Below are 24,794 nucleotides of genomic sequence, written 5' to 3' on the forward strand. Positions count from 1 at the left end.
GAGGTCAATGACCCGGGCAAGAGGGCAGCTTGCTGCAGAGAGCAAATTGGCTGGATGCCACTTTTGCATTTGGGTGTGTATGTCCGTGTAAATGTGGCAGTGAAGGAGCTTTGATGTGTGTGCTTGTGTATCTGTTTTTATGAGCCAAGTCTTTTAGGTATGCTGCCTGTGGCATTTTTAACTTTAACTTTATTTTATATTAGAGTTGTTTACGGCAGTTTAGCTTTAACTTCTCAAAGTTTTAAAAGGGAAGGTCTGTTGGATTCAGCGCTGTTGGTTTGTGTGTGTGTGTGCAATTCTGAGCGCACTTATTTAGTACACAGCATATGTGCATGCATGCATACCTGTGTGTTTGTGAGTTCGCTTGGGGCAGAACAAGTGTAGCTGGTCTCAGATCCCTGCTCCCAATCTTCTACTCAGGTCAACCATCAAACACATCCATCCTGCCCTCGCTCACACCTCCCCACCCACTGAGCTCCCTGTCTCTGTTTCTTTCCCTCTTTGCACACAACCCTGTTGTGGATACTGGCTGACCCGAATGAAGATATAGTCAGACACACACACACAGCACCTCAGGGTCATCCTGGAACAAACACAGCCTTGTCTGCCTGCCCGCTTTCCTTTGCCTTATGTCAATTAATGACTCGCAGTAATTTCACCTGACAATCCTGGCGGCAGCACGAGGCTAGCCAAGATGTCACAGTGATGACCTTTCTGGCCCGCAGACGCTCTTTTCTAATAAAGAATCTCACAAACCCACAGCAACTTCCTTTGTACTTTGTTAATGAGTTATTGATTTGAAACAATGCCCTGGCAAATATTGTCAGAGCAGACTGACCCTACCAAGGTCATGCTATTTTATTGTATACAGTCTCTGCACGCTAATCTGAACGTGGGATGACATGTACGCCGTAGTTTTGCTCCTTTCTCTGGCATCCCCCTCTCTCTTTCTCTCTCTCTCTGACTCTTTCTCTTCCCCCTTACACTGTATATCCCCTCATTGCAAAGTCAAGTAACACACCTACACATATATTTCTCTCTCTGTCTTTCTCTCTCTTCCCCCCCTTGTTAGTCTTGCACATGTTTTTCACCTCATTCTCCCTTTTCTCCGTCTCTTTCTCGCATCATTATATTCCCAACTCTCCATAGGTAGTATACCTGCTAATTACCTACAATGCCACAGTCATTATTTTCCCATCTCTGCCGCTAATTTGCTCCATACCTTCTTTTCCCCCCACTCTAGCAGACCCATCAGCTCCCAGACAGCTTCCAGCTCGCCTGAGCTCTCTGTCTGCCTTTAAAGAGAGAAAAGAATGAAACAAATACAGGAGGGGAAGAAAAAACAGGAAAACGATGGCAAAGGACTGCACGTCCCAGACATTGATTAGAATGCAATTGCAAACAGGTGTCGTAGAGGTCCGCTATTTAATTGTGTGCGCAGAGACATGTACAGAATCATGCACGCAGTCATTCACAAACAAACACAAACTAACTGATTCTAATAACCTCTTTGCTAATACCAAACATGTAATTACCTACATTGCTTATTTAATATTTAGTCATTAGCCCAAATGAAAACAATCCTGTTCTGCACTGAGCTGGACATATTAAAGACTGTAATGACTAGGGCTGCAGGTTGGTTTACTCAGTGTGTGGCCTGCGAGCATGAGGGGACTGAGAGATTGGTCAGCCAGTCTTTACTGTGTTTCTGCTTGTCAGTGAGAGAGCAAAAGTGAGTACGAGAGTCCTGTGTAATTTCACTAATTTCTTTTTTCTTCTTCCTTTGCAGAAAGACATTGTTGTGTGACCTGTGCGTTCTGTTGCATTTAAAAAATTCAGCTTTCTCTGTGCTCTGTCTTTCCCTATACTTTTTTTTGGGACTGGAACCGTATCTGCCCAAGCAAAAGAGTCTAAACCCAATGAAGTTGTTTAGAGATCCCCGTGACACTGTCCTGACACTTCTGGCTTCCGCTGAAAGGTTTCTCAGTGTAAAAAGTAGAATGGCTCTTATCCACTAGATTCCTTCCAGCCCACACTGCTCACCGTCTCCCACCTTGAAATTTCAGCTTCAGCCCAGACATCCGCTATCTTTTTGGATGACTGGAGAGGAGGAGCAGAAGGGAGGAGCAGGGAGGTCTGCAGTGGTTGTTTGTCAGAGTGTGTTGATGTTGTTAGATTCATTGTTTCCTGTGTTGGTCAGACACTGGGTTTGTGTTGGCGTTGAGGCTGTTATTCTGGCTGCAGTGCACTCCTCTCTTCTGCTCTCCTCTCCCTGCTTCTCATTACATTGAATAAACACAGGGCAAGTACTGGACCGGACAAACTTTTGAAGAACGCGAGTTTCAATCTGTGTGAATGTACTGGAGCATGCCTGTTTGTGTGTGTTTGTGGTACATGTGTGTGTTGTGTGCACACTCTTGGGTGCCTGCAATTAAGTATGGCTTTTGACTGGAGAGTAAGTCTTTATTGTGTAAGTAATGGAAAGAGCTAAATTGAACAATTTCTTGAAACTAGACAATTGGAAGGCACACTTTCAACAGAGGGCTAACAGTTGGAACCACTTATGGACTGAAAGTGGGATAGATCTTCATGCATAATGTTACTCTAATTTATTACTTGAAATCAGTGTTCTGCTGATTGCATAGCAGGATCTTGGCTAAAACCACATTTTGTTTCGCTGACTCATTGAAGTCATTTGTATTTTTTTTTTAACGTGTGTGAATAGTTTGCACACAGTATGTTTTAAGCATGGAGTTCCCTAAATGTTTCTCAAAGTCTTTGTTGTGTCACTACCTACATTGCACTTTATTCACATGATTGATGTAGGTGCATTTGGATGAATGTTGGCGTGGTAAAGGTTTGTAATTTCCAAGTTTGAAGCTGGAAGTACACGTCAAACTCTTCTCACTGAGTAATTCTGCTAGACACACAATTGTACTCCTGTTATGTATCTCTCACTCACTCCCTTTCTCACTCTCTATAACTTTCTGATAAAAAGCTGTCTTTCAGCATCTGGAGACTGTTTTGTCCTGGGTGTCTAGAGTTCGGATTTGTACTTTATATTCACTGAGGGGACAGTATGGATTCCTATATATGTGGTAAACACATTGTACACACTCTCAAATGTCCCTTGACAGCTATGGTTGAAGTGTGCTGGCAACAGGTGTGCAGTGGGGAGGCTGTTCTGACAGTACTGGCAGATGCACACAGATCTACGAATGCGCACACATACACACACTCAAAGGCAGAGGAAAAAAATCTCTGGAAAATAAATAAACCAAGATACCGTGTGAGAGCTGGTGACGGGAAGCTAGTCTCACAGGGCAGCAGACTCCACTGCAGCAAATTAACTCTAGGAGATAATTGCAACAATATGCAAATGTTGTTTAGATAATTCAATACAATGTCATGTCAGGTAGTCAGTCACAGTTGCCTGATACTAAGGCAAAGACTGTATGTGCAAATTTGTGTGTGCGTGAGGTTAGGGGAAGGAGTCAGGAACACACCACCGCATGTTAAATCCTGCAGTGTTTTCCAAAATTATGAGTCATAGTATAGGAACAAATAAAGACATTTATCTTGTCCTCACATGGGCAAAAAACTAATATCGTGTCAGTTTTACTCATAGCCAGGTTTTGCCCTATTGATAACAGCACTTTTGGACTTGTTTAGGCGTTGGTATGTGTGCTACATAGAACAGCAAGCCATGTCTAATGTCTCTATGTCAGTGAACCTTGGGTGGAGAAGTGATAAAATAGGAGACAAATGAGTGTGAAGAAGAACAGGTGGCATCAGTGAAGGAGAAAAGAAGGTAGAAGAGAAGGGAAGAGTGAAAAAAGGAGGCAGGCTAATAAAATGGGCTTCATAGATGAAGGGCGACATGGTGGAGAAGAGAAGAGGGAGACTTCAAAGGGCTTTGATGTCACAGCCTTTCAGACAGACAACTCTTCTTCAGCCAGCCGCCGCGTACATGCCGGAGACCACATACACATGAATGCGTGAAAAGTAAAGGCATAGCCCTGATGGCAGAAGGGCAGGGCAGAGCGGAGTTGCCTGCTCTTGCATCACGCTCTGTGAATGGAGGTTGGTGCTGACACTACAACCCCCCTCATGCTAATCTAGCGCAAACACAAACACTCTGACAGGTTAATTTACCTCTAGACAAACATGGCAACAAAAACACACATCAGCACATCATCAAATACTACAACCGCACACAGACTTGCACACACTGATGCACGTGAGTGAAACCATTGAATCAAATCACAAGCTCGATTACTTTGTACTAAAACTAAACTTTAAACCACATCTTTGTCTGCAGTGTGTGTGTACGAGTTGTGTGTTGAGCACCTTCTTCTCAGTTACCACCTTGAATATTGAAGTAATTATCTGTCTGACATAATACAGTGTCCTCACACAATGAAAGCAGAATTGCGTTAAGTAAAAGGATGGTCTCTTAAGATATCTCCTCTGTCCTTTACCATAAAATTGCTAATTGCTTTTTTGAGTTTGATTGAACAGTTTGACTCTCGATTAACAGATGCGGATTTCTTCTCCAACAAGCCGTGTGTTTGTTTACTTTAGGATATTATTTCTGTATGCATAAGCGTGCCAATTAAGAGAAGTATGCGTGTAAATAATCAGGTTTGCGTTTCGTATGGCTACAGTTTCTCGTGTTGTTGAATCGCAGGATACAGGTGTCTTCAGTTAACACAGTTTCTTGTGCAGTGTAACCTCTTGTGCGAATGCGCTGTTGATTTCTGTTGTGAACCAGACAGCCTGATAGAAAATCAAAGTCTGGAATCAATGTCACAAGTTCATTAATGGTTGCCCTTTTCGCAGCTGTACACTTGCTATTGTTCTTTCCAGTCCCAGATAAGCACTTACGTCTCAGGTTAATTAAACATGTCTTCTGGTTGCGTGTTACTGCACATGTGTGTGTGTGTGCTCGCACAACTGTATACATGCAGATGAGATTGAGAAAAGATGTAGGGGAATTTATTTGTGGTACAGCATTGTGCTTGAGTGTGTGTTTTGTGTGTACGTGCATATGTCTCCTCTCTGTCGTCTTTTTTTTTTTTTTTTGACCTTGCCCTGGTGTCTTCCCATTATGCCTCTACTGGTGTTTAGATGGACCATTGATTCAGCAACGGGGTACAAATTAAGATTTAAATGTTACGTCATCCTGCCTATTGAGTTTTACATTTAGGGCATTTGCAATATGCAAGACTTATTGATCTGTTGAAGTGTGGCTCTTTGTAGAAATCACCTCAGGCTACATCCACTTTTCTTTTGAATTCCTCTCTTTTTGGCTGGGCCTAGAGGGGCAGGTTTTGATGCTGTAGCATTAAAGCATCAATAGAGTTTAATAACTCTATTGATGCTTCATTGTCATTGGCTAGACCCTTCTTAAATGTTTTGTAGTTGCACAACTGGAGTTTGTCGGTAGCCTTCAAGCGTCAAGGATTTCTTTGAATTGTCTTTGTTGTGGATATGACAAAGCATATTTTTTGTCTTGCAGGAAAACGGCTCCTCAGAGGAACATGTGCTGTACGTGTGGGACCACTTTGTGTCCAAAGCCGCAGCCAAGAATGTCTTCATCATGGCCCATAGCTATGGAGGACTGTCTTTCGTTGAGCTGGTGAGTGTTTTAGTTTTCCGCTTGTCTTTTCTACCTCCTACCAACAAAAGCATGCACTGAAATGGACAATACACTCCTGTTAACACAAACACTATTGTACGTGTTTGACCCTTACACTACTTATTCTCGAACACACACACACAATAATACAGTGCTGTGAAAATGTATTTCCTGCTCTTCCTGATTTCTTTTTTGAAGATTTTTCACATGTAAATGATAAACAATAACTAGAGTAAAATTGAGGGACCAAAAATTATCCAAACATATCTAACTCTATGTAAAAAAGTACCTTTATTTTTTATTTCACTAGCCATACCCAGGTCTGATTACTTACTGCCCTTTTGAATAAAAAAAATCACTTAAATAGAACCTGTCTGACAAAATAAAATTGGCTAGAAGATCTGAAAAAGCAACACATCCCGAGAAACAAAGTCAAACAGAATCCTTGACATCTGTTAGTCTGAGAGGGTTACAAGGCCATTTCTGAGGCTTTGGGACTCCACTGAACCATGATGAGAGCCATTGTTCACAAATAGAGACAACGGTGGCGAACCCAAGAGCGTAATGATGACTTATCCAGGAGTTCCCAAAAGAACCCAGAACATCTAAATAACTGCAGGCCTCACTTGCCTCAGTTAATTTCAGAGTTCATGATTCGACAATAAGGAAGAGACTGGGCAAAAAATGGCATCCATGAGAGAGTTCTAAAGTAAAAACCACCGCTGATCAAAAAGAACATAAAGGCTCATCTCACGTTTGCCAAAAAAAGTACCTTAATGATCCTCAAGACTTTTGGGAAAATATTCTCTGGACTCACGAGACAAATGCTGAACCTTCTGAAAGGTTTGAGTCACCATTACGTTCCGTTGTAACATTCAGACATGGTAGTCTGATGGTCGGGGGCTGCTTTGCTCCTTCAAGACCTGGACAACTTGCAGTAATATATTTAACCACGAATTCTGCTCTCTACCGGAAATTGCCGAAGGAGAATGTCAGTTTGTGCCCTGAAGAAAAGAAAAAAGAAGGTTTTGGAAGGTTATTTAAAGTCCACACAGAAATACAATTGAAATGCTTTGGCATGAACGGACAGGGGAAAACCTTCCAATGTGGCTGAATTAAACAACTTTGCAAAGAAGATGGGGGGAAATTTCAAATGCTGTATATTATTGCAGATGCTTGATTGCAGTTCGTGGCACAACCAGTTTAGGGGGCATTTGCTTTTTCATATAGGGCCAGTTAGGTTTGCATAACTTTTTTCGGTTAATAAATAAAATCATAATTTAAAAACTGCATTTTGTATTTGTCATCTTTGTCTACTATTAAAGTTTCTTTAATGATCTGATATGTTTTATTGTTACAACTATGCAAAAAGTAAGCTATAAAAAAGGAGGTAAATACTTGTTCACAGCACTGTAAAGACAAATACACAGTGATATTAGCATTGGCCTCCGCAGGAATACAGACACCAGGCTGGCGATGTGTGAAGCTTGGTCAAAAGATTAAGAATAAAAGTGTGTAGTCTCTTTGAGAAAGAAACTACTACAACTATTTAATTCGTTTTACCTTTTTAGACAATCTGCTTCATCACTATCTTTGGGTACTTCTCTGCACATCAAGAACAGGAGGGAAAGAAGGGAAAGTTGTCTTGATAAGGAAAGAATAGCAGTCCAACAAAAGTGTTGCTGAGATCTGCTGTGCAGCATGTAGATCTCTCCACCTTAAGAGTGACCTTAAGAGTGACAGTAGATAGATCAAAAGATGGTGGGAGGGAAGAGAATTTGACAGAATGAATGATTCAAAGGAGAGGTTGAAAATAAACGTTTGGCTAGCTTCTTACCTTTATAACCCAGCCCTTCAGCTAAATGGGCCTACAATGTGTCTTTTGAGGTTTAGACTAAGGCCTCTGAGGTTAATGTTTTATTTTCTAGTCTTAAATTTACAATGGATTGTGCATCGCATAATAATGATCCAACTCTTTTGTAAGTGTTTTAGTGAGAGTTACCAACTGCAATAATGAAGGTTATGTGCAGATAATAAATGCAATATTAGTGGGTTATCCTTCCCAAGCCATAATAGCATTTAAGAGCCAAGCTTAGGTACTATTTGTTGTTTGGTTTTCATCCCAGAGAAATCAAAAAGTGCCTTTACTAATATTTGAGTAATACACTGTTTTCATCATAAGAGCATGCTATTATTAGTACCTGTATCATTACTTGAGTACTTCTTAAGTACTAATCATTTAAGTTGTTGGAAAGTTGTCTACTAGGGTATAATCTTCCTGAGGTGGGCTACAGGATGACTATTTCTGACTATTCCTGTACTCAAAGCAGTCTTTCTAGCGTATAGAAAGACTCAGAGTTGCAGTACATGTGTAAATATGGCTTTATTCTTAGAAACAGTGATTAGTTGCATTAACTGTCAAAATATGATTATGGTTAGTTTGGACTACAATTTAAGAAGCTTGCTAACTAACACATTGCGCTAATTGTGTTTGCAGGCCTTTCTATGATCTGAGAGCAGGGTTTATTTTGCTGCAGGTTTCTTGATCTGGGGAATCGCTGTTAGACTCAGTACAACCAATATTATTATATCGCTCCTTTTTACTCAGGAAGGAGAGGAGGAAAGAAGCTAAGAGGATAGGGCCTTTCATGGGGGGATGAAAGGTGGCCACTTCTCCCACTGGTGTTTTCAGGGATGTTTTATTTTCTTTGTTTTCCTTTCACCTACTCTTTTTTTGTTTTGTATTTTGTAATTTTAATTTGGCTGCTAAATATTCATGCACTGTTTTGTCTGTGACAGCTTCACAATCTCTTGGGCTTTTTCACTGTGTGACGAACACTAGCTTTTCTCTCGATTTGAATCTTTCTGTCTTTCTGTGTTTCTTTCACTCAGACTCTCTTTGCGAGGCTGTGTGCTTTTGTGATGTACAAAACATGCATATATATTATGTGCATATACAGTATGAATAATTAGCATATACCAGATGCAGTATGGGGGAAAACAACATTAAAACAGACACTTTAAAGATTCTTGTGTTCCCTTTTTGTGTCAGGGTATTCAGATATGTTCTTATCAAGTTTCTGCTGAGGCCATAGTAGTTTATGCCTTTAAATGTCAAATGCTCTTGACCTCATCTCGACACTAATACAAACACGTCAAATCAAGTCCAGATTTTATTTGGACCTCCACCATGTTTGACATTGGCCATTTTCACACATGCAGTGCAGACTTTAACTTTCTAGACATTACGTGATGGAGGTGCATGTGACCACAAATGCCTGATCCAGCTGTTTCAGACATTTGTCTTTAACAGGCCAGCTACACAAAAACCCGTGTGATGTTCGATTGCAGCCATTTGTAGTGAAGTGAGAATCACGTAGGTAATGCTTTAGTAAGTTCACAGTAGGTAGGCATTGCGTGTCTTCTATAGTGTACTAAACCATATTACCAGTAATAAAAACATAACCGTTGTTTGCAGTGTTCCAGCATGGTTCATGACATTTTCCAGATTTCATGTTTGAAAACAGCTATGAAAACTCTTATCCTTACCTCAATCTGTTGTGCGATCACCTTGGTTTCACCTGTCCAAAAGGTTTTATTCCAATATTAGACAGTATTTTCTAGTGAGATTGGACTTTTCTTATATTGTCCATATTTACATTCACAGAGGCATCTTTTGATCAGAGATCAAAACAGAATTCTGCTGTCATCCAGTTGAGTTAAATCTTGTGGATTTCTGTTATGGGTGTGTTAGCTCAAAAACATGTTTATATTTTAGACTCTTTAAAATAGCCACGCTTTGCTCTGCTTTGCACACTCTTGGCATTCTCTTGATGAGCTTCATGGCGTAGTCCTTGAAGGAGTTCCCAGAGATGCCGAAGCACTTGTTGGAACTTTGCCTTTACTTTGTGGTCCATCTCATCCCAAACCATCTCGATAGGGTTTAAGTCAATTGACTGTGGGGGCTATGTTATCTGGCGCAGCACTCCATCACTCTTCTTCTTGGTTAGATAGCAGGGGAGGTTTGTTTGGGGTCGTTGTCCTGTTGAAAAATAAATGATGTGGACTATCATTTATAAAGGCAAACCGGATGGGATGGCATGCTGTGGTAGCCATGCTGGTTCAGTGTGCCTTCAATTTTGAATAAATCCCCAACAGTGTCACCAGCAAAGCACCCCCAAACCATCACACATCCTCCTTGCTTCACGGTGGGAACCATGCATGTAGAGACCATCCGTTCACTTTTTCTGCATTGCACAAAGACACAGTGAGTTGAAGATCTCAAATTTAGACTCATGAGCCCAAAGCACAGATTTCCACTGCTCTAATGTCCATTCCTTGTGCTTCTTGGCTAAAAAAAATCTCTTTTGCTTGTTGCTTTTCCTTAATAGTGGTTTCTTAGCAGCTATTTGACCATAAAGACCTGATTCACACAGTCTCCTCTGAACAGTTGATGTACAGACGTGTCTGCTACTTACACTCTGTGTGGCATTTAACTGGGCTCTAATCTGAGGTGCTGTTAACTTGCGATTTCTGAGGCTGGTGTCTTAGAGGAATTTATCCTCAGCAGCAGAGGTGATTCTTGGTCTTTCCTGGGGCGGCTTTCCAGACTGACTGACCTTCAGTTCTTAAAGTAATGATGGACTGTCATTTCTCTTTACTTAGCTGATTGGTTCTTGCCATAATATGAATTCTAACAGTTGTCAAATCGGGCTGTCAGCTGTGTACCATCCTGACTTCACAACACAACTGATTGCCGCAACCCCATTAAGAAGGCAAGAAACTCCACAAATGAACCCTGACAAGACACACCTGTGAAGTGAAAACCATTTCAGGAGACTGCATCATGAAGCTCACTGAGATATAATACATAATTCCATATATCTTGCTTCATATATTTGATGTCTTCAGTCTGTATCTACAATATAGATAGTAGTAAAAATAAAGACAAACCATTAAATGAGAAACTTTTGACTGGTAATGTATATATATATTCAATGCAGTGCCCCATTGGGCCTGGAGCCTATGCCAGCTGTCATGGGTGAAAGGCGGGGTACACTCTGGGCAGGTTACCAGTCTATCACAGGGCTAACACAGAGAAACAGACAACCGTTCACGCTTGCATTCACACCTTTGGCCAATTTAGAATTGCTAATTAATCTAATCCATGCATGTCTTTGGACTGTGGGAGGAAGCTGGAGTACCCGGAGAGAACCCACGCAAGTACAAGGAGAGCATGCAAACTCCACATAGAATGGGACCAGCTGGTCGGTGGATTCAAACCCAGGACTTTTCTGCTGTCAGGCAACATTTCTAACCACTATATACACACAAACACACACGCAGAGCCCATATACAGTACAGAGCACTGTTGTGATTTTTTTTCTAGACTTTTCTCTGCTTCAAGGAATGTACTACAGAAATAACATAAAAATATACACATGGGATTTAAATCAGCCACTATGTATTTCTTACTTGTTATTGCAATCTCTTACCCACAAGCATGCACACACATACATATACATGCTTGCACACAGTCTGCTTAATTGAAGTGAAAGTAGTCCAGTGGGATGTGATGGGAGGTGTGCGTGTGTGTGTGTGTGTGTCTGTGTGTGTGTGTGTGAGCTGGCAAGTGGAGACTGGGGCCTTGTGGGAAGAACCATTTGACACATGAGAAGACCAAGAGAAAACAAGTTGTCTGTGGGTTAATTAATTACTATTCCCCTTTGCAGTTAATAAATACATTTCTGATCAAGCACTTCAAAAAGGCCTGCCATTAATTTCTCCCGCTCGCTCCCTGTGTAGCCAAGAATGTTAGCCCCTGTTTAGAGCACGCAAGTGTTTCACTGCAATTCAATTCTTTTAAAACCTTTCACAGTGTGTGCTGACCAATTATAGATATATCAAACAGTAAGTAACTGCCTCTGATTGAGAGACAGAGAAGCTTGTGCTACAGGGAGGAACATAGTTGCTCTTTCTGCACTTTGCCCTACCGTTTTCACTCTGTGTCCTTAAGCGATCACAGAATCCATCCATCCATCTCTGTTCACTGCTCCTCAGTTTCTCTTTCAGAGTCCCTAGGCTCTGACACTTGCTGTGATGCTTGGCCAGCCTGTTCCACCCTGCTCCACCCTGCCCCTTCTTGTTGTCTGTCAGCTGTATAGTTTTAAAGAAATATGGATCGTGTTCCCTCAGCTGCTGTCCTAAATTCCTTGTCCTTAGTCCAGCTCTTCTACAGTAACTACATAATAGAAGTTTTTAGCCCAGCTGTGGAGTACTATTTCTTTCTCTCCGTCTCCATGTCATGCACACACATACAAACACACACGACCCTGCTTGTTTGGGTTCCACATTTCCATTATGATTAGGACATTATCTCACACCAAACCAGAAAAAAAGGAATGGACAGAGGAGATAGAGCCATACAGGATGTGAAGGACCTGCATCCATCTCTCCCTCCGCTCGGCTTGTTTTTTTCATTATTTTTCGTTGCCAGGAGTTAGGGGGGTGGATGTGTAAGTGTAAGTGGTGGTGGTTCTGTTGAGGAAGGGTTGTCTAACCCACACTAACCTTCCCGCTCACAGAGTGAAAAAGGAGCACTCTTATTGGATAGGACAGGGCATCATTATATAAGGTCTTATGTAAGAATGCATCTGTCTCCTAGTACACAAATGTGTGGGTGCCAACCAGACAACCAGCCAGCCACCACAACAGCCCCTCAAAAACATGGTTACAGATTTTAAGTGCCCTCTTTGAATACAGCACATACATACATTACATGCTTGCAGAATATCTTCGAGTACACTTTCTGTTTACGGCCACCTGTTTCCATCTGCAGTAAATATACATAATATACAAATATATTTAAGTTCTCTCTCTGGGTGGTAATTGTTTGTGCAGTTTTATATAAGTTGTGGCTGGGTGTCAGATGTGGGAAGGGTTGCTTGAGGGTTTTTTTATCCCCTCCTTATGGACCTAATTTTTATACCACAGTAAGCATTGTTTGCTGCACATCGTGGTATAGAGATTTGAATTTATAAGTTGGAAGTATGATTAAGAGCACTTGCATTCTCAGGCTTTAGGTTTCTTGCTTCTTTTTTGAAATCTTTGAACTTGTACGCAATCATCTTTACAATACTATATTTGACATGTCAGGTCCTGCCCTGCCTGTGGCGATCAGCAGGGCTGGACCCAGACAGGTGTCTGGAATGTGGTAACAGGTGTTTTGCAAACAATCCTGTTTCCTGTTGTTACCCATTTTAAAACTCTGGAATAGATAATAATGATACTTTTACATGAGTGTATTCTAATGATACATTATAATATCAGCATGCAGTTTGAATGAAAAATTGGCTCATGTACATTTAGAATGTCTTAATATTCAGTGCCCCTAAAGCATTTTTGTGAAAAAGATGATCCATGTTTTTTCAGCCAGATTTTTGTGTGTTCCTAAAAGCTTTTTGTGATGTCACAAATTCTTGGCGTTCTCAGTTTTTTGACTTTTAAAACTGTTCAGTGGGTTGAGGTGACCATGCTAGAAAATCCATCACAGTTGCCAAGTTTGGATTCTTTGTGGTCCTCGAACAGTTTTTGTAATGTTTGGAGGTATGCTTAGGTTCATTGTGTTGCTGCAGAATTAATCTTACTCAACTAAGATGCTAAAGAGAGGACATTGTTTTTTGAGAATGAAGTGTTATTTTTCCTTGGCCAGGATGGAGTCATTTCAGTAAAAATATCCAGTGCCAACCTTCCTAGGCTTTAGTATTCCCCCATTGTGTTTTATTGCCAGTTCTGTTACTTCCATAAATCTAAAATTGTGTTCATCAGTAAATGTGATTTTTTTTTTCCAGTTAGCCACTTCAAAATTCTTATCTTAGCCCATCCAAAGTATTTGGTCTTGCTTTACTTTTCCAAGCAGCGGTTCGGAAACCACTTTTTGTCCTTCTGAAACACTACTAGATTTAATTTTGAAGAATACTTTTATGATTTGAAACTTGTGTGAAAATTCAATATTTTTTTCACCTGCTGCAAAACAAAACAATATATTGGTATGATTGATGGTATGGTCACTTTTGCTCTGCCTTGGAAACAACTGATGTAATTTCCACAAAGTGTTTAAGTGTCCTTCACTGCCTTTCTCATAAACAGTCACACGAGCCACTATCTGACGCTGAGGAAGCCCCTCTATTCTTTTTGTGATGCATTTAATTAGTTCTCATGCCATGTTTCTCACTACTCCAGTGCTACTTTGTTGGCATTGTTCTGCTGGAAACTTGAGACTCAGCCACATTTATAGTGTGTGAAAAATGACTGCATGAATTGGTCAAATCCACCTGACTGTTATCTGAATGTGTGATTAAATGGTACAACAACAAGAGGATTAAAGGGTTAGTTACTTAAAATGAATTTCTGATCTAAAGCTAGTTTTGAATCTTCATTTCTTATCAGTATAGTATCTTAATGTTTATTTTTTAGCCAAGAAGCAATAATCTGGGTATTCTCACTGCCACTTTAAAAATTTTTTATATACATATATATATATTCTTTACATGACATCATAGTTTAAGGTGCTCAGGGTTATATATGTTAGCTCATGAACTGTAATTGTTTATTGTTCGGCTACTTAGCAAAATAACTGCATGGAGCTCAGTTTAAGTTTCTTGGCATTTCACGCTTTCTTAACTCTTGACAAAGCTCAGCTGATTCTCAGATGTATTGGTGATGGCCATGTTAGCTAACATAGCACAAATATGAAATTATTGGATGTCTTCTCTTTGGTCAGTACTTGGGTGTTTTTCTCGCTGCAGCCATGCATGCGTGCACAGAGGTAAAATTGATACCGATCTTATTGCATTATATAAATCCCAGTCAGCCAGCAAACAAGTCGATTTCTCCAAAACTGTTGGAGCCTTCCTTTAAACTGTGTCAAGCTACACTCCACATTTAGATTTATCTGAAAGACTCTTTAAGGCCGGCGCAACCTTCACCTGTGCTCATGAACACGCAAGCAAAAATCACTTAAATTTGTTGACAAAATCTCTGCTCTGAAGTCGTCCATTCGAAAATCCCCTCATCTAATGCTGTATGCACGTCTCGCCTGCCTTCGAAACTCTAAGTGCTTGCCTGTCTCTTGCTTCTGGAGGGGATGAAGAGAAGGTTTGTTTTTATCTCAAGGTTCTCCATAGCTGGCGGGCTTGCAAGCGGTGCAGTTGTAGAGCAGTTTCCTGCATGTATGTCTGTCTGCTTGTGCTTATATGTGTGCGCGCGTGATTCTGTGTCTTCTGCACGGGCTCTGTGTTTGTCTGGTTGCATGTGTGTTTATGTGCTTGCACGTATGTATATGCACACTTCTGTGCGTCTCAGCCTTTGCCTGGAGAAGCCTGTATCGTCCTGAGCAGAACAGCTTGGTTAAGAGAGCAGCTATCAGCGCCACGTTAGGAGAGGAGAGGACAAGAGAGGAGGAGAGGGTGAGAGGCAATGATAAATGGCTGGGGCACACTAGCAGAAATTAGTGGAGCCGTATGCAAAGCTGTGGCGTTTTGTTTGATGTGAAACAAAAGGACCACCACGACAAAAGTGCCTGCCAGCCTGCACGGCAGGACAGCAGCCCTCAGGACATACACCATCTCCACTGACAAAGTGTGCATGTGTAATTGGATGTGTGTGTGTGTTTTGGTGCACACTTGGGTGTGCACGTACGTGTTAATGCATGGCGCTGTTTTCTTGTCCTGTCTATATTATGTATATTATCTCTCTGTGTGTTTTTGTGGTCTGGTCGTAATGACAGACAATGCCTGGCCCTTTGTGTGCCATGAAAAGATATGGTTTCTTCCTCTGTACAACTACAGCATATTTGCTCTATTAAGCGGCTGAAATACAGCCGTCTAATTTCTTTGTGAATGAATAGGATCTTAGAGAGCGCCTCTCCTCTTAACATAAGGATGTAAATTGAACTGTTTAAATGTCACGGCTAGCAAGCTGATTTGATTTGAATTGATTTGCTTCTTTTCTGGAAAAAAAAAGACCCCCCTTGCCAAAACCTTAGCTGTGCTGGTTGCCACAGATAGACCAAGGTCTTTCTTTCCACCTCAACAACACATTGTAGGGCCCCTGAATTCTTCTATCTGCTGTGATTATGTACAAATGGCCTTCATTTGCCATCCATTTCAAAGCTGTAGTGCTGCATTGTGACTAGAGGCAGATGACGCAGACCAAATTACAGCGGGTTTGCTGCCTGAAAAGGATACTCACACAATAGGCTTTGTGAAGTATTCCCTTCAATATGTCGCCATTATTCTCACCTTTGTTGGTATTTCTCTCTATGTTTCAGGAGCATCTTTGGGTTCTAGATTGCATTTGTGGTGTTAGTGAAGAGTGGGGGGTTGAAAATACTTACCTCTTATGTCTCTTGTGCTATTCCTTCAATAATATCAAGGGTAATTGATTTTGTGATAGATTCGTTTTTTGTTTGCTTCCTAGGTTTGCTTTTAATTTCCTTCATTATTAATTATGTTGTTTTATTGTTTTGAAGTTGCAGGTTAATCGAGATCTCAGGAGCATAAATGTAAAAATAGGGATATTTTTTGCCTCTAGATTAAACTGCCTTTCTCACTTTAGTCAGATTGTTTACACAGTAAGCAGACGAGAAGTAGTCTAAATGACTTCAGTTACCAAGAATCTTCCTAGAAAACAGTTGCTCCCAGTTGCCTATTGACTTTTTTACCTTCTTCTTTCCTGTTTTCTGCTAGCATCTGATATACTTTTTAGTTTGTCTTTCAAACTGTCTTATTGGTAGCTACCACTAACTGGCCAGCTAACTAGTTAGTAGTTGATATCTTATGAGCAGTGTTGGGTAAGTTACTTTAAATTAGTAACTTAGTTACATTACTAGTTACTTCTATCAAAAGTAACTCAGTTACTTCAAGTTACTCGTTACTTTCAGAGTAACTAGTTACTAGGGAAAGTAACTTTGGTTTTACTCAGAATTCTCTTGTTAATGTGTTGCTTCCGTAACTGGATACCCAGCAAGATTGCTTGCTTACTTGCCACAAGTGCACTGTGCCACCTACCAATAGAAAGGAAAAAATAATGTGCACATTTCCACGAGAGAAATCCCACGCCTGATTCTATCCTAGCCTGCTTTTTACATCCAACACAAAAACTGCAGTCGTGGTGCTTTCGATTGTACTCAGAACTCGGAAATTCTGCCTTCTGAATAGGAAGATGTAGGTAACACCAGACTGCAGATGAGCTGCATACAGAGCTCGACTGGGACAAAAAAATCGTCCCGGGCATTTTGACTAGAGACCGGCCCACCATTATAGGAAAAATCATAAAGCCTTTGAATGAAACCAAACACTGTTGTGACAGTGATGTACACTGTTCTGATGGTATATATGTATCAATCTATCAATTGTTTGTTGCAAGACTCAGATAATTATTTTTTTAAAAGTGAGACATTTTAAATGAGAATAAGAAAGTATTCCCTTGTGCCCCCTTTCCCTTTTAATGCCCTACATGGACCCCTGGCAACACTTTGCTAGACCTGCCCCTGCACAGTTACCAGCTGTCAGCTACCTAAAAAAGGATCCTGGTGTTATTTGTCTCTCAGAAACAGTTCATAACTTCCCTTCAACTCATTCATGTCACCTAAAAGGTAAACCTGTTTCTCCATCACAGCTCTGATGATTCAGTAAGGACATCTCCTGGTTTCATCTTCATGTTTCCCTCTCATCACATAACCAAACCGATATCATGACCAGCAGGTTTACAGCTGTGGCTCCAGCCAACATCAGCTGATACTAGAAATTAATATTAAATAAATTCTAACAACAGCTGATCAAACGTGCTGCTGTTGTTTACCGCGACATCCGCTGGTTTCCTCTTTCTGCCGCAAAGTGGGCGATAAATAAACAAGAGAGAAAAGCCGATCAGCTGATCATTGATCAGTTTCATGATTGAAGTAGAAACAGGAGAGGGAGGGTGAGAGGATGAGAGAAGAAGCTGTGCAGCGTAAACACAGAATAACTCCAGCTTTGTGTCTTTTTCATTGTAGCTGAAGTCCGGGACAAACTGTTCCTTTTCACCTCAATACGAAACACGTAATATTTTCTCTGAATACGAGACGATTCCGTTTTTTACGGCACGGTTGTCAACTCTAATAATTAACCTTATGAACAAAATAAAGTTCAACATCAGTAACATAGCACCCACCCAGCTGTATAGAAACTCCGTCATGCTAGCTAGCACGCAGTACGAAAAAGTCAGCATAACGAAAATAAACTCCACCTAACCCTGGTTCATATCTGACCCAGATGGACTGCAGGTTATAACTTCTTACCTGAAGTTCAGTTCACCTGACACTCTTGGACCAGCAGCCGCTTCGGGTCTCTCCTCTTGCCTCCTTTTTCCTTCATCCACCTGCTGGCTTCCACCACTTGCTAATGTTATTGAATCTGTGGAAGGGCCGCGATAGCCACCACACGAAGTAACGAATAACGAGCCTATCTAAATCCCAGTAACGAGTAACGCGTTCCCGGTTTTGGGATAATAACTAGTTACCGTGCTCGTTACCACAATAATAATGTAGTTACTGTAACGCGTTACTTAATAACACGTTAGTCCCAACACTGCTTATGAGTAAAAAAAAAGGCTTTTAAGTGCCATTGAATTTAACATTGATTAAAAAAGTATGTAAAACCTTTTTGAATCCCAAAGTTTCCTTCTGTTTTGCTACCGCCTTTCACATTTGCATTATTGCAGTCAGTTGTCTTTTTCCACATTTTTAGTAATTATCCGATGCCAGTCAGAGAGATTAATATAGAGTGTTTTTACAACACAGCAAAGGTAGACAGGCAAGAGAAGCTCTGAAAAAAGTGATGTGTTTAATGTTTTAACAGCTGTTTCCCTGAACTTTGTTTCAGCTGAAGGGCTACTGCAGGTGTGGCTAGGTAGATGCTTATCTGAGACGTAGCCAGCTACCAAGGCCAATTCAAGGTACCAGTTGTTATTCCAGACTTTTTACAATCTGGGGAATTTATATATCTTGTTTTGATCAAAATTTTCCTATAGTGCATTTAACAGCCCAGAGGCAGAGAGAAGCTGTTGCTTTCACCTGAAGCTGTGATGCCGGATCAGTCAATACACTTTAGGACTTCATTTCCTCAGTTCCCTCTTTCTCTCTGTATGTATGAAGGCGTGTGCGCTTTTCTCAACAGTTCGGTAAGCTGCTGTCATTTTATTATAGACATCTGCTTATAAGCAACAAAATTGTCAGTTTCCTGAGTGCAACAGTTATCTTGTACATAATAAAGATGCTCCTTCTAATTTGTCTATATTAGACTTTGATTGGCACCAATTTTAGACTCCAGCAGATGGAGGCATTACTAAATGTTGGTTATGAATCGTTTGTCTGGTCTAGTCCTTGGTCTGACCATCCATGGTTTTCAATGGTCGAGCAAGCTTTCACTAGCTCGTCCCGGTTACCCACTCCTCTCCTTTATTATTATTTTTTCAAAACACAAAGATGTTGCCATGGTGATGTAATTGAAAATCATTACATCTCAAACAAGTATTGTTGAGGTGACTATTCACAAGTCTCACCTTTTTGTCTTCCTGTTTTTTTTCCCCTTCCTAGTAAAAAGGAAGTGCAAAATCCATCTGTCCTTAGTGCATCATTGTGCAAAGGCTCTTTTTTAATCCCTCTTGCGCTGCCCATCCACCCCATAGCCAAACCTATTCAACACAGGGTCTTATTCACCACTTTATGATATAAAACACAGAGCTAGTTAAAGTTCATTTGAGTTCAGTTAAATCTTGAGGGATTCATCATTACATATTTACTGGCTGAGGCTGATCTTGCTGTAAGGTTCTACCCTCGTCCCATTGATCTAGTGCGCATGTTCACTCCCGAGGTTACAGGACGTGCTTCCATTTGCATAAGGCCCTGGGCAAGGTTCTTTCCACCATTGATTGGCCTGTCCATGAGCGCCCCGTGCCTTCTCACATTGATCACTTTGTTTTTTCCCGGAGACAGTGCTACTCAGAGTTCAGCTGCAGCTCTAGCATATCAGACCTGCCGGAGGAAGAGAGAGAGGGACCGACGGAGGGAGAAAGGAGAGAAAAAAGAAAGAGAGGGGCAAGATGGAGTCATAACTGATAGATGGAAAACCAATAATAATGCACCGATATCTTAATACTTTGCATACTTTTTTCTATGAGTTTTAGAACTATCAAAGTATGAAACACTTTCCATTGCCACCTACGTTATCCCTCTTTCAGCCCGTGTTTCCTCGAGTAAGCTGCTTAAGAAAGTAGGATTCAGTAAAATCGCACACAATAAAATATATAAAACATTCAGCACACTCAAACATATATTGCCTTTTCTTCTACCTGAAGTACTGCTGAAATTGAGCAGACCTCCTCCCTTCCTGTTCATCCTCGCCCTGGTCTGCTTGTATCAGTGTGCTACAGAGCAAACTCTCCTCTAAGCTGTCTGTTACTTGTTTTCTCTCTCCCTCTCAGTAAAACTGTCTTCCTTGTAGGCTGCTTGGACAGTCTTCCCTCACTTTACCTTTCACTTCCTCAGAGAGGATGCTGTCTAGGCTTGCTCACGGTTTCTCTGCTGTCAACCATCCATAGTCTTACTGTAGTTGTGAATTCTTATAAAGGCTGAAGATGTACAGCTATATTTCTTGAAGTATTTACTGAAGTAGACTTATTTCACTCAGACAGGTCTAATCATGCAGTCATGACTTTGGGTGTCGCATAAAGCCATACATGCATTTTGACTTGTGCATATGTGCCATTGTGTCTTTATCCAGCATGGCGTCAGTAGCGGCGCAAGGATCAGATTCCCATGATGCACCTCTTCTCTTTGTTCTGCTTTGTGAAAGCAGTGCGCAGCTTTGTCTGCTTTTCCCGTTCCACTCGGCTCGTTGCCTCAGCGGCAAGGTCTCAATCTCTTCCCTCTCTTTTTCTTCAGACCTCTATCTTTCTTTTATTCGCTCTTTAATACGCATTGGGCACTGTTATCCATTTTCCCCCCACTCCTCTCTCATTTATTGCCTTTTTCCTTTACATGGCAACCAAATTCGCCGTAATTCTTACTTTCCCTTTGCCTCCCTGTTTTTTTTTTTTTTTTAAATGTCAAACCACTCCCTCCTGCCGCTGCTTTTTGTGGATAAAATACTTCTAAGCTTCTTTGGTGACCCTCCTAGTATCTACTTTCTTTTACCACTTAAACTCGCCTCTTTTCATTTTCTTGTTTTTATTTGGTTTCATGGTGTATATGGTATTTTACTTTGTTCTTTGCTCTTCCCCTTTGCTTCTGATTCAGTCACTTTCTTTTCCCTTCCCTCTCTTAACCTCAACTTCACACCAGATTTTGCCGCTCTATTCTTTCCCAGCGATTCTTATCCTTCACTCGAGAATGACCTCACTCCTCTCTCCTTCACACTATTTTTTATGTCTTTTAGATTTGTCTTTTTCAACCATCTCGCCCTAAAACCACTCATTTTTCCCAGTGATTCATCATTCTCGCACTTCATCCCTCGAGTGCTGTTTATTTTGTGTGAAATCATTTTAAATTAAATAGCGATCTCAACCTTATAACTCAGTACCATCAAGTATGTCAAATAATAAGTGATCGTAAAATGCAAGTTTAAAAACTTTCCCCAAATATTTACCAAGTGGATTATTTTTTTCTCCTTTTTTACTCTGACTTGTCTTTTATCATCTCACATTCGCTGTTCCCACTGTGGTATTTTCATGCATTCACCTGCTGTGTCTGGGTGTGTCATCTGGTTACGACCTAGGTCACCTTCACCGAAGAGGGAATACAAGTGCTTGACACGAGGTTTGAATGTGTTGAAGATGACATGTTGACAGCTCAAATGAATCACTTGTCACGTGTCATTTTTTTTCTTTCCCACTTGTTAATCCTTCGGTAAGAATACAATATAGGAGAGGAATCTCGAGCCCATACCGGGGTTGCAAATTGTCACGCAAGCATCGCTCGATTTCGACACTTGGAATCCAGTTTGCTTTTACGTTTTTGTTGTTTTGCTTTTTATTTTTCCACTCTGTCCTCAAGACTGTGAATGGTCTCATTCTGTGGCAAATGTAGCAGGGAGAATACGTCTTAGGGATTGAAAGGAGAGAAAGTGTTGTGTTTGAAAAGCTGTGAGGCACAGCTAGGCGGATCCTGGTGCAAATGTCAGTGAACTCAGTGACTCTAGGGTTGAAGTTTAAACCCTCTCTCATTTGCTCCTCTTTTCTGTCTTTCTTTTTATTCTCTTTTCCTTTTTTGCTTTTTGTCTTTCAAACTCTGCATCTTCATCCACTTCATCCTCTATCTCTCTCCCTCTTTCTCTCTCTGTCTGTCTACGACTGCTTTTAAAGTTCAGTGACTGCTGTGTTGGTTTTCTGTGGTATCGGTCTAAACCTTAAGTACCAGGGTCACAGGAATTTTTTAGTGCCTGTCATTTTTTTGTGTCAGTGCATAACTTGCAGTGTGTAACTTGTGGGGTTTGTTTTCTACTTATAAGTGCAGCGTTTAAGCCGAAGGCACATACTGATGAGACTGATGGTAAATGGAAAACAGGCAGTGCCACAGTGTTTCAGTCGGTTCATTTTTTTCTGCTTTTTAAACTTGGTTTATCCTATATGGGCTATTCAGCTGATATATTCCCAATTCTATAGCCTTCAATACTCACGGAAAGCCTTGTTTGAATCCTTTATGGCAGTTTTTTCCATGGATGTGTTTTAGTTATGTACCTGCAGTAAAACATATTTAATTTTTTAAGCCTGGAAAGCCGACAGTGAAAAGAGATGAACTGTTTTATGTGCCATTTTAAGGCTTTATGTGCTGTGAAATACGATGGGGTTATGAAAGACCAAAGGAAGGTAGAGTGAGGAAGGGAGAAGGAGAGTGAGGCAGAGACTCCTGGTGTGGAGCACCCTTTGATGTCTTAGCCGGCTCGGAGTTGAATATGGAGCTCACTGAAGGGTAGGCCTTGTTTCATGGTGGGAATATGAGGCTGATCCTGCGGTCCGATTTAAAAAGAAAAAGAAAAAAATCGTACACACATTCACAGATTTTTTTTTAGAAAATACCATATTTGGGTATAAATGTTTTCATTGTTAAACCAGAGTTTTCATTTTACTCCATAAGGCCTGTTTGTTGTCCCAGTGAACTAGTTTTTGATTCCTCCCTTCATGATGTCAGTAGTTCATGGTTCATATTCAGATCAGTTAGCAGGCAAGGGTCTTTGAAAGCATGTGTGTCTCTGTCTCATATATATTCTGCGTTCCTATTAGATGGCTTCACACTTGACTATTCCTCTGGACTCCGCTGACACTGGCTTTCATGCATGGCCTGCCTCTACCTCTTTCTTTCTCCACCACTTACGTTCTTACTTTTGTGGCCTTGAGCATTAAAAATAGCTCGGTGGTGTCAGATAACTTTTAACCTCATCACCACCAACCAACTAACATGTTCAGTAGATCCCCATCCCCCATCATCGTTTGTTAACATCCATCTCTTCTTCTGCCTTGTTTTCTCCATCCTCGTATTCCTTTCACCAGTCTGGCTCCTTCCACCCGCCGCCCTGACTGTGCCTTCCACACGTGAAGCCATTTTTCTCATGAATTAAGCCTCTTCACCTCTTGCCTCCCTTCGCCTCTATCTCTCCGCGCTCCCTCGCTGTCCTTTCATTTCTGTTTTCGTGGTGTTGCTTAGGGTGATGGTTAGTTGGTTTGGTCTGAGTTCTCTTTGATGAAAACACTAGGGGGCACTGCCTGTCCTTTGTTACCCCTCTCTTTTCCTTAGAAGGTTTCGATGCTTGTGTATTTTTGTATGCATGCTTCGTCTTTGTCTGCCTGACCATGCATGTGCTCTTGTTTGTGTTTGCATTTTGTTAAAAATCAGTCCCTTGTCTGTAATGGATGACACAGATCTGCACTGAGACAGACAGGAAGGCAGACAGGCGGCAGGTCTCTGGTGGTCACCGGGGCCACTGCTCAGCACCCATCCGCGTCCCCCTGTCCTCACACTCACCCCCTGTTTCTGTTTGGTGAACCCAGGGTTGTGGGTTAATGAAAAGGGCTTGGACCACTGAGAAGAACGACAGTCATCTCTCAGCCACCTCTGCTCACCTCCAGCCCTCAGAGACTCTCACTCCATGACAGGCCCCCCCTCTTCATGTCTCTCTCCCTGTTTCGGCCTCTATCCCCTGGGTCATACCATATCATCTGGCTGCCCATTGGCCGCCAACAAAACACAGCATTTGAAAATGATAAAAAAAATAAATAAGAAGGACGGTGGAACATTTTCAGACTGGAGAATGTCTGTAAAAACAAGTGCACGAGAACAACTGTCCTGTTTATTCAAATGCCTAGCAATCGGACTAGGATTTGGATGCCACTGTTGAGAGGAGACGGAGAGGACGCAGACCTTTGTTTCTGTTTTGTTTTTACTCTGCTAGTCGGCAGCTTCTAGTTTCGCTCCACTTCGTGTGGATACCCCAGCAGTACTCTAGTTCTGTTCTTTGTATCCTTTGTATATTGCAGAAGCTATAGTTTGCAATTAGTGACCATGTTCTTTTGCCTCATTTATCGTTAAGTCCGCTGATGAATGTGATTGTTTTTGAAGAAAACCGAATTATTGATTTGCGTTGTTGTCTATGGTGAGGAGACAGCTGATGAGGGGTGTTTGATAGTGCTAATTGGCAGCTCCCATCCATGCAGTGTGTGGTTGGTGGTGGGTTGGGGCTGGGCGAAGTGAGGCGCTGTTATTGTTTAGAGGTGTCAAACCCAACACAGAACAAAGAGGACGGGAGAAATGTGCTGCGCTCGCCCATCAGTGTGCTGAATGCAGCTTATGCACACACGTGCACGCGCGCGTATAAATATATATTTTATATATGTATGAATGCACATGTGTCTGTCCACCCAGGCACATATCTCACACAATAGCACATTACCTGACGTCATATATAGGGTTCACTCGTGCTGACATGCACACACATACACACAGACGGTGCACACACGGAGAAAAAAATATTTTAAAATGACAAGATAATCACTACATTCAAACTTACCTTCAGCTCTGCATAAATGCCTTTCTCTGAGATAAACTAATAAATATATTTTC

General features: G+C 41.3%; 1 protein-coding gene across 1 annotated transcript in view; it reads left to right on the forward strand.

The window, feature by feature from the left end:
• The window catches only part of arb2a (ARB2 cotranscriptional regulator A), a 172,631-nt gene that overhangs the window by 65,957 nt on the left and 81,880 nt on the right, over nucleotides 1–24,794 (forward strand). Inside the window, exon 8 of the mRNA XM_085475145.1 lies at nucleotides 5,522–5,641. Coding sequence (XP_085331271.1) covers nucleotides 5,522–5,641 — 120 coding nt within the window. The remainder of the gene's footprint in view (nucleotides 1–5,521; nucleotides 5,642–24,794) is intronic.

Source organism: Copadichromis virginalis, linkage group LG12 (genome assembly GCF_057382275.1).
Source record: "Copadichromis virginalis isolate Kocher_CV1m ecotype Utaka linkage group LG12, C_Virginalis_male_GT1.1, whole genome shotgun sequence".
Lineage (NCBI taxonomy): Eukaryota > Metazoa > Chordata > Actinopteri > Cichliformes > Cichlidae > Copadichromis > Copadichromis virginalis.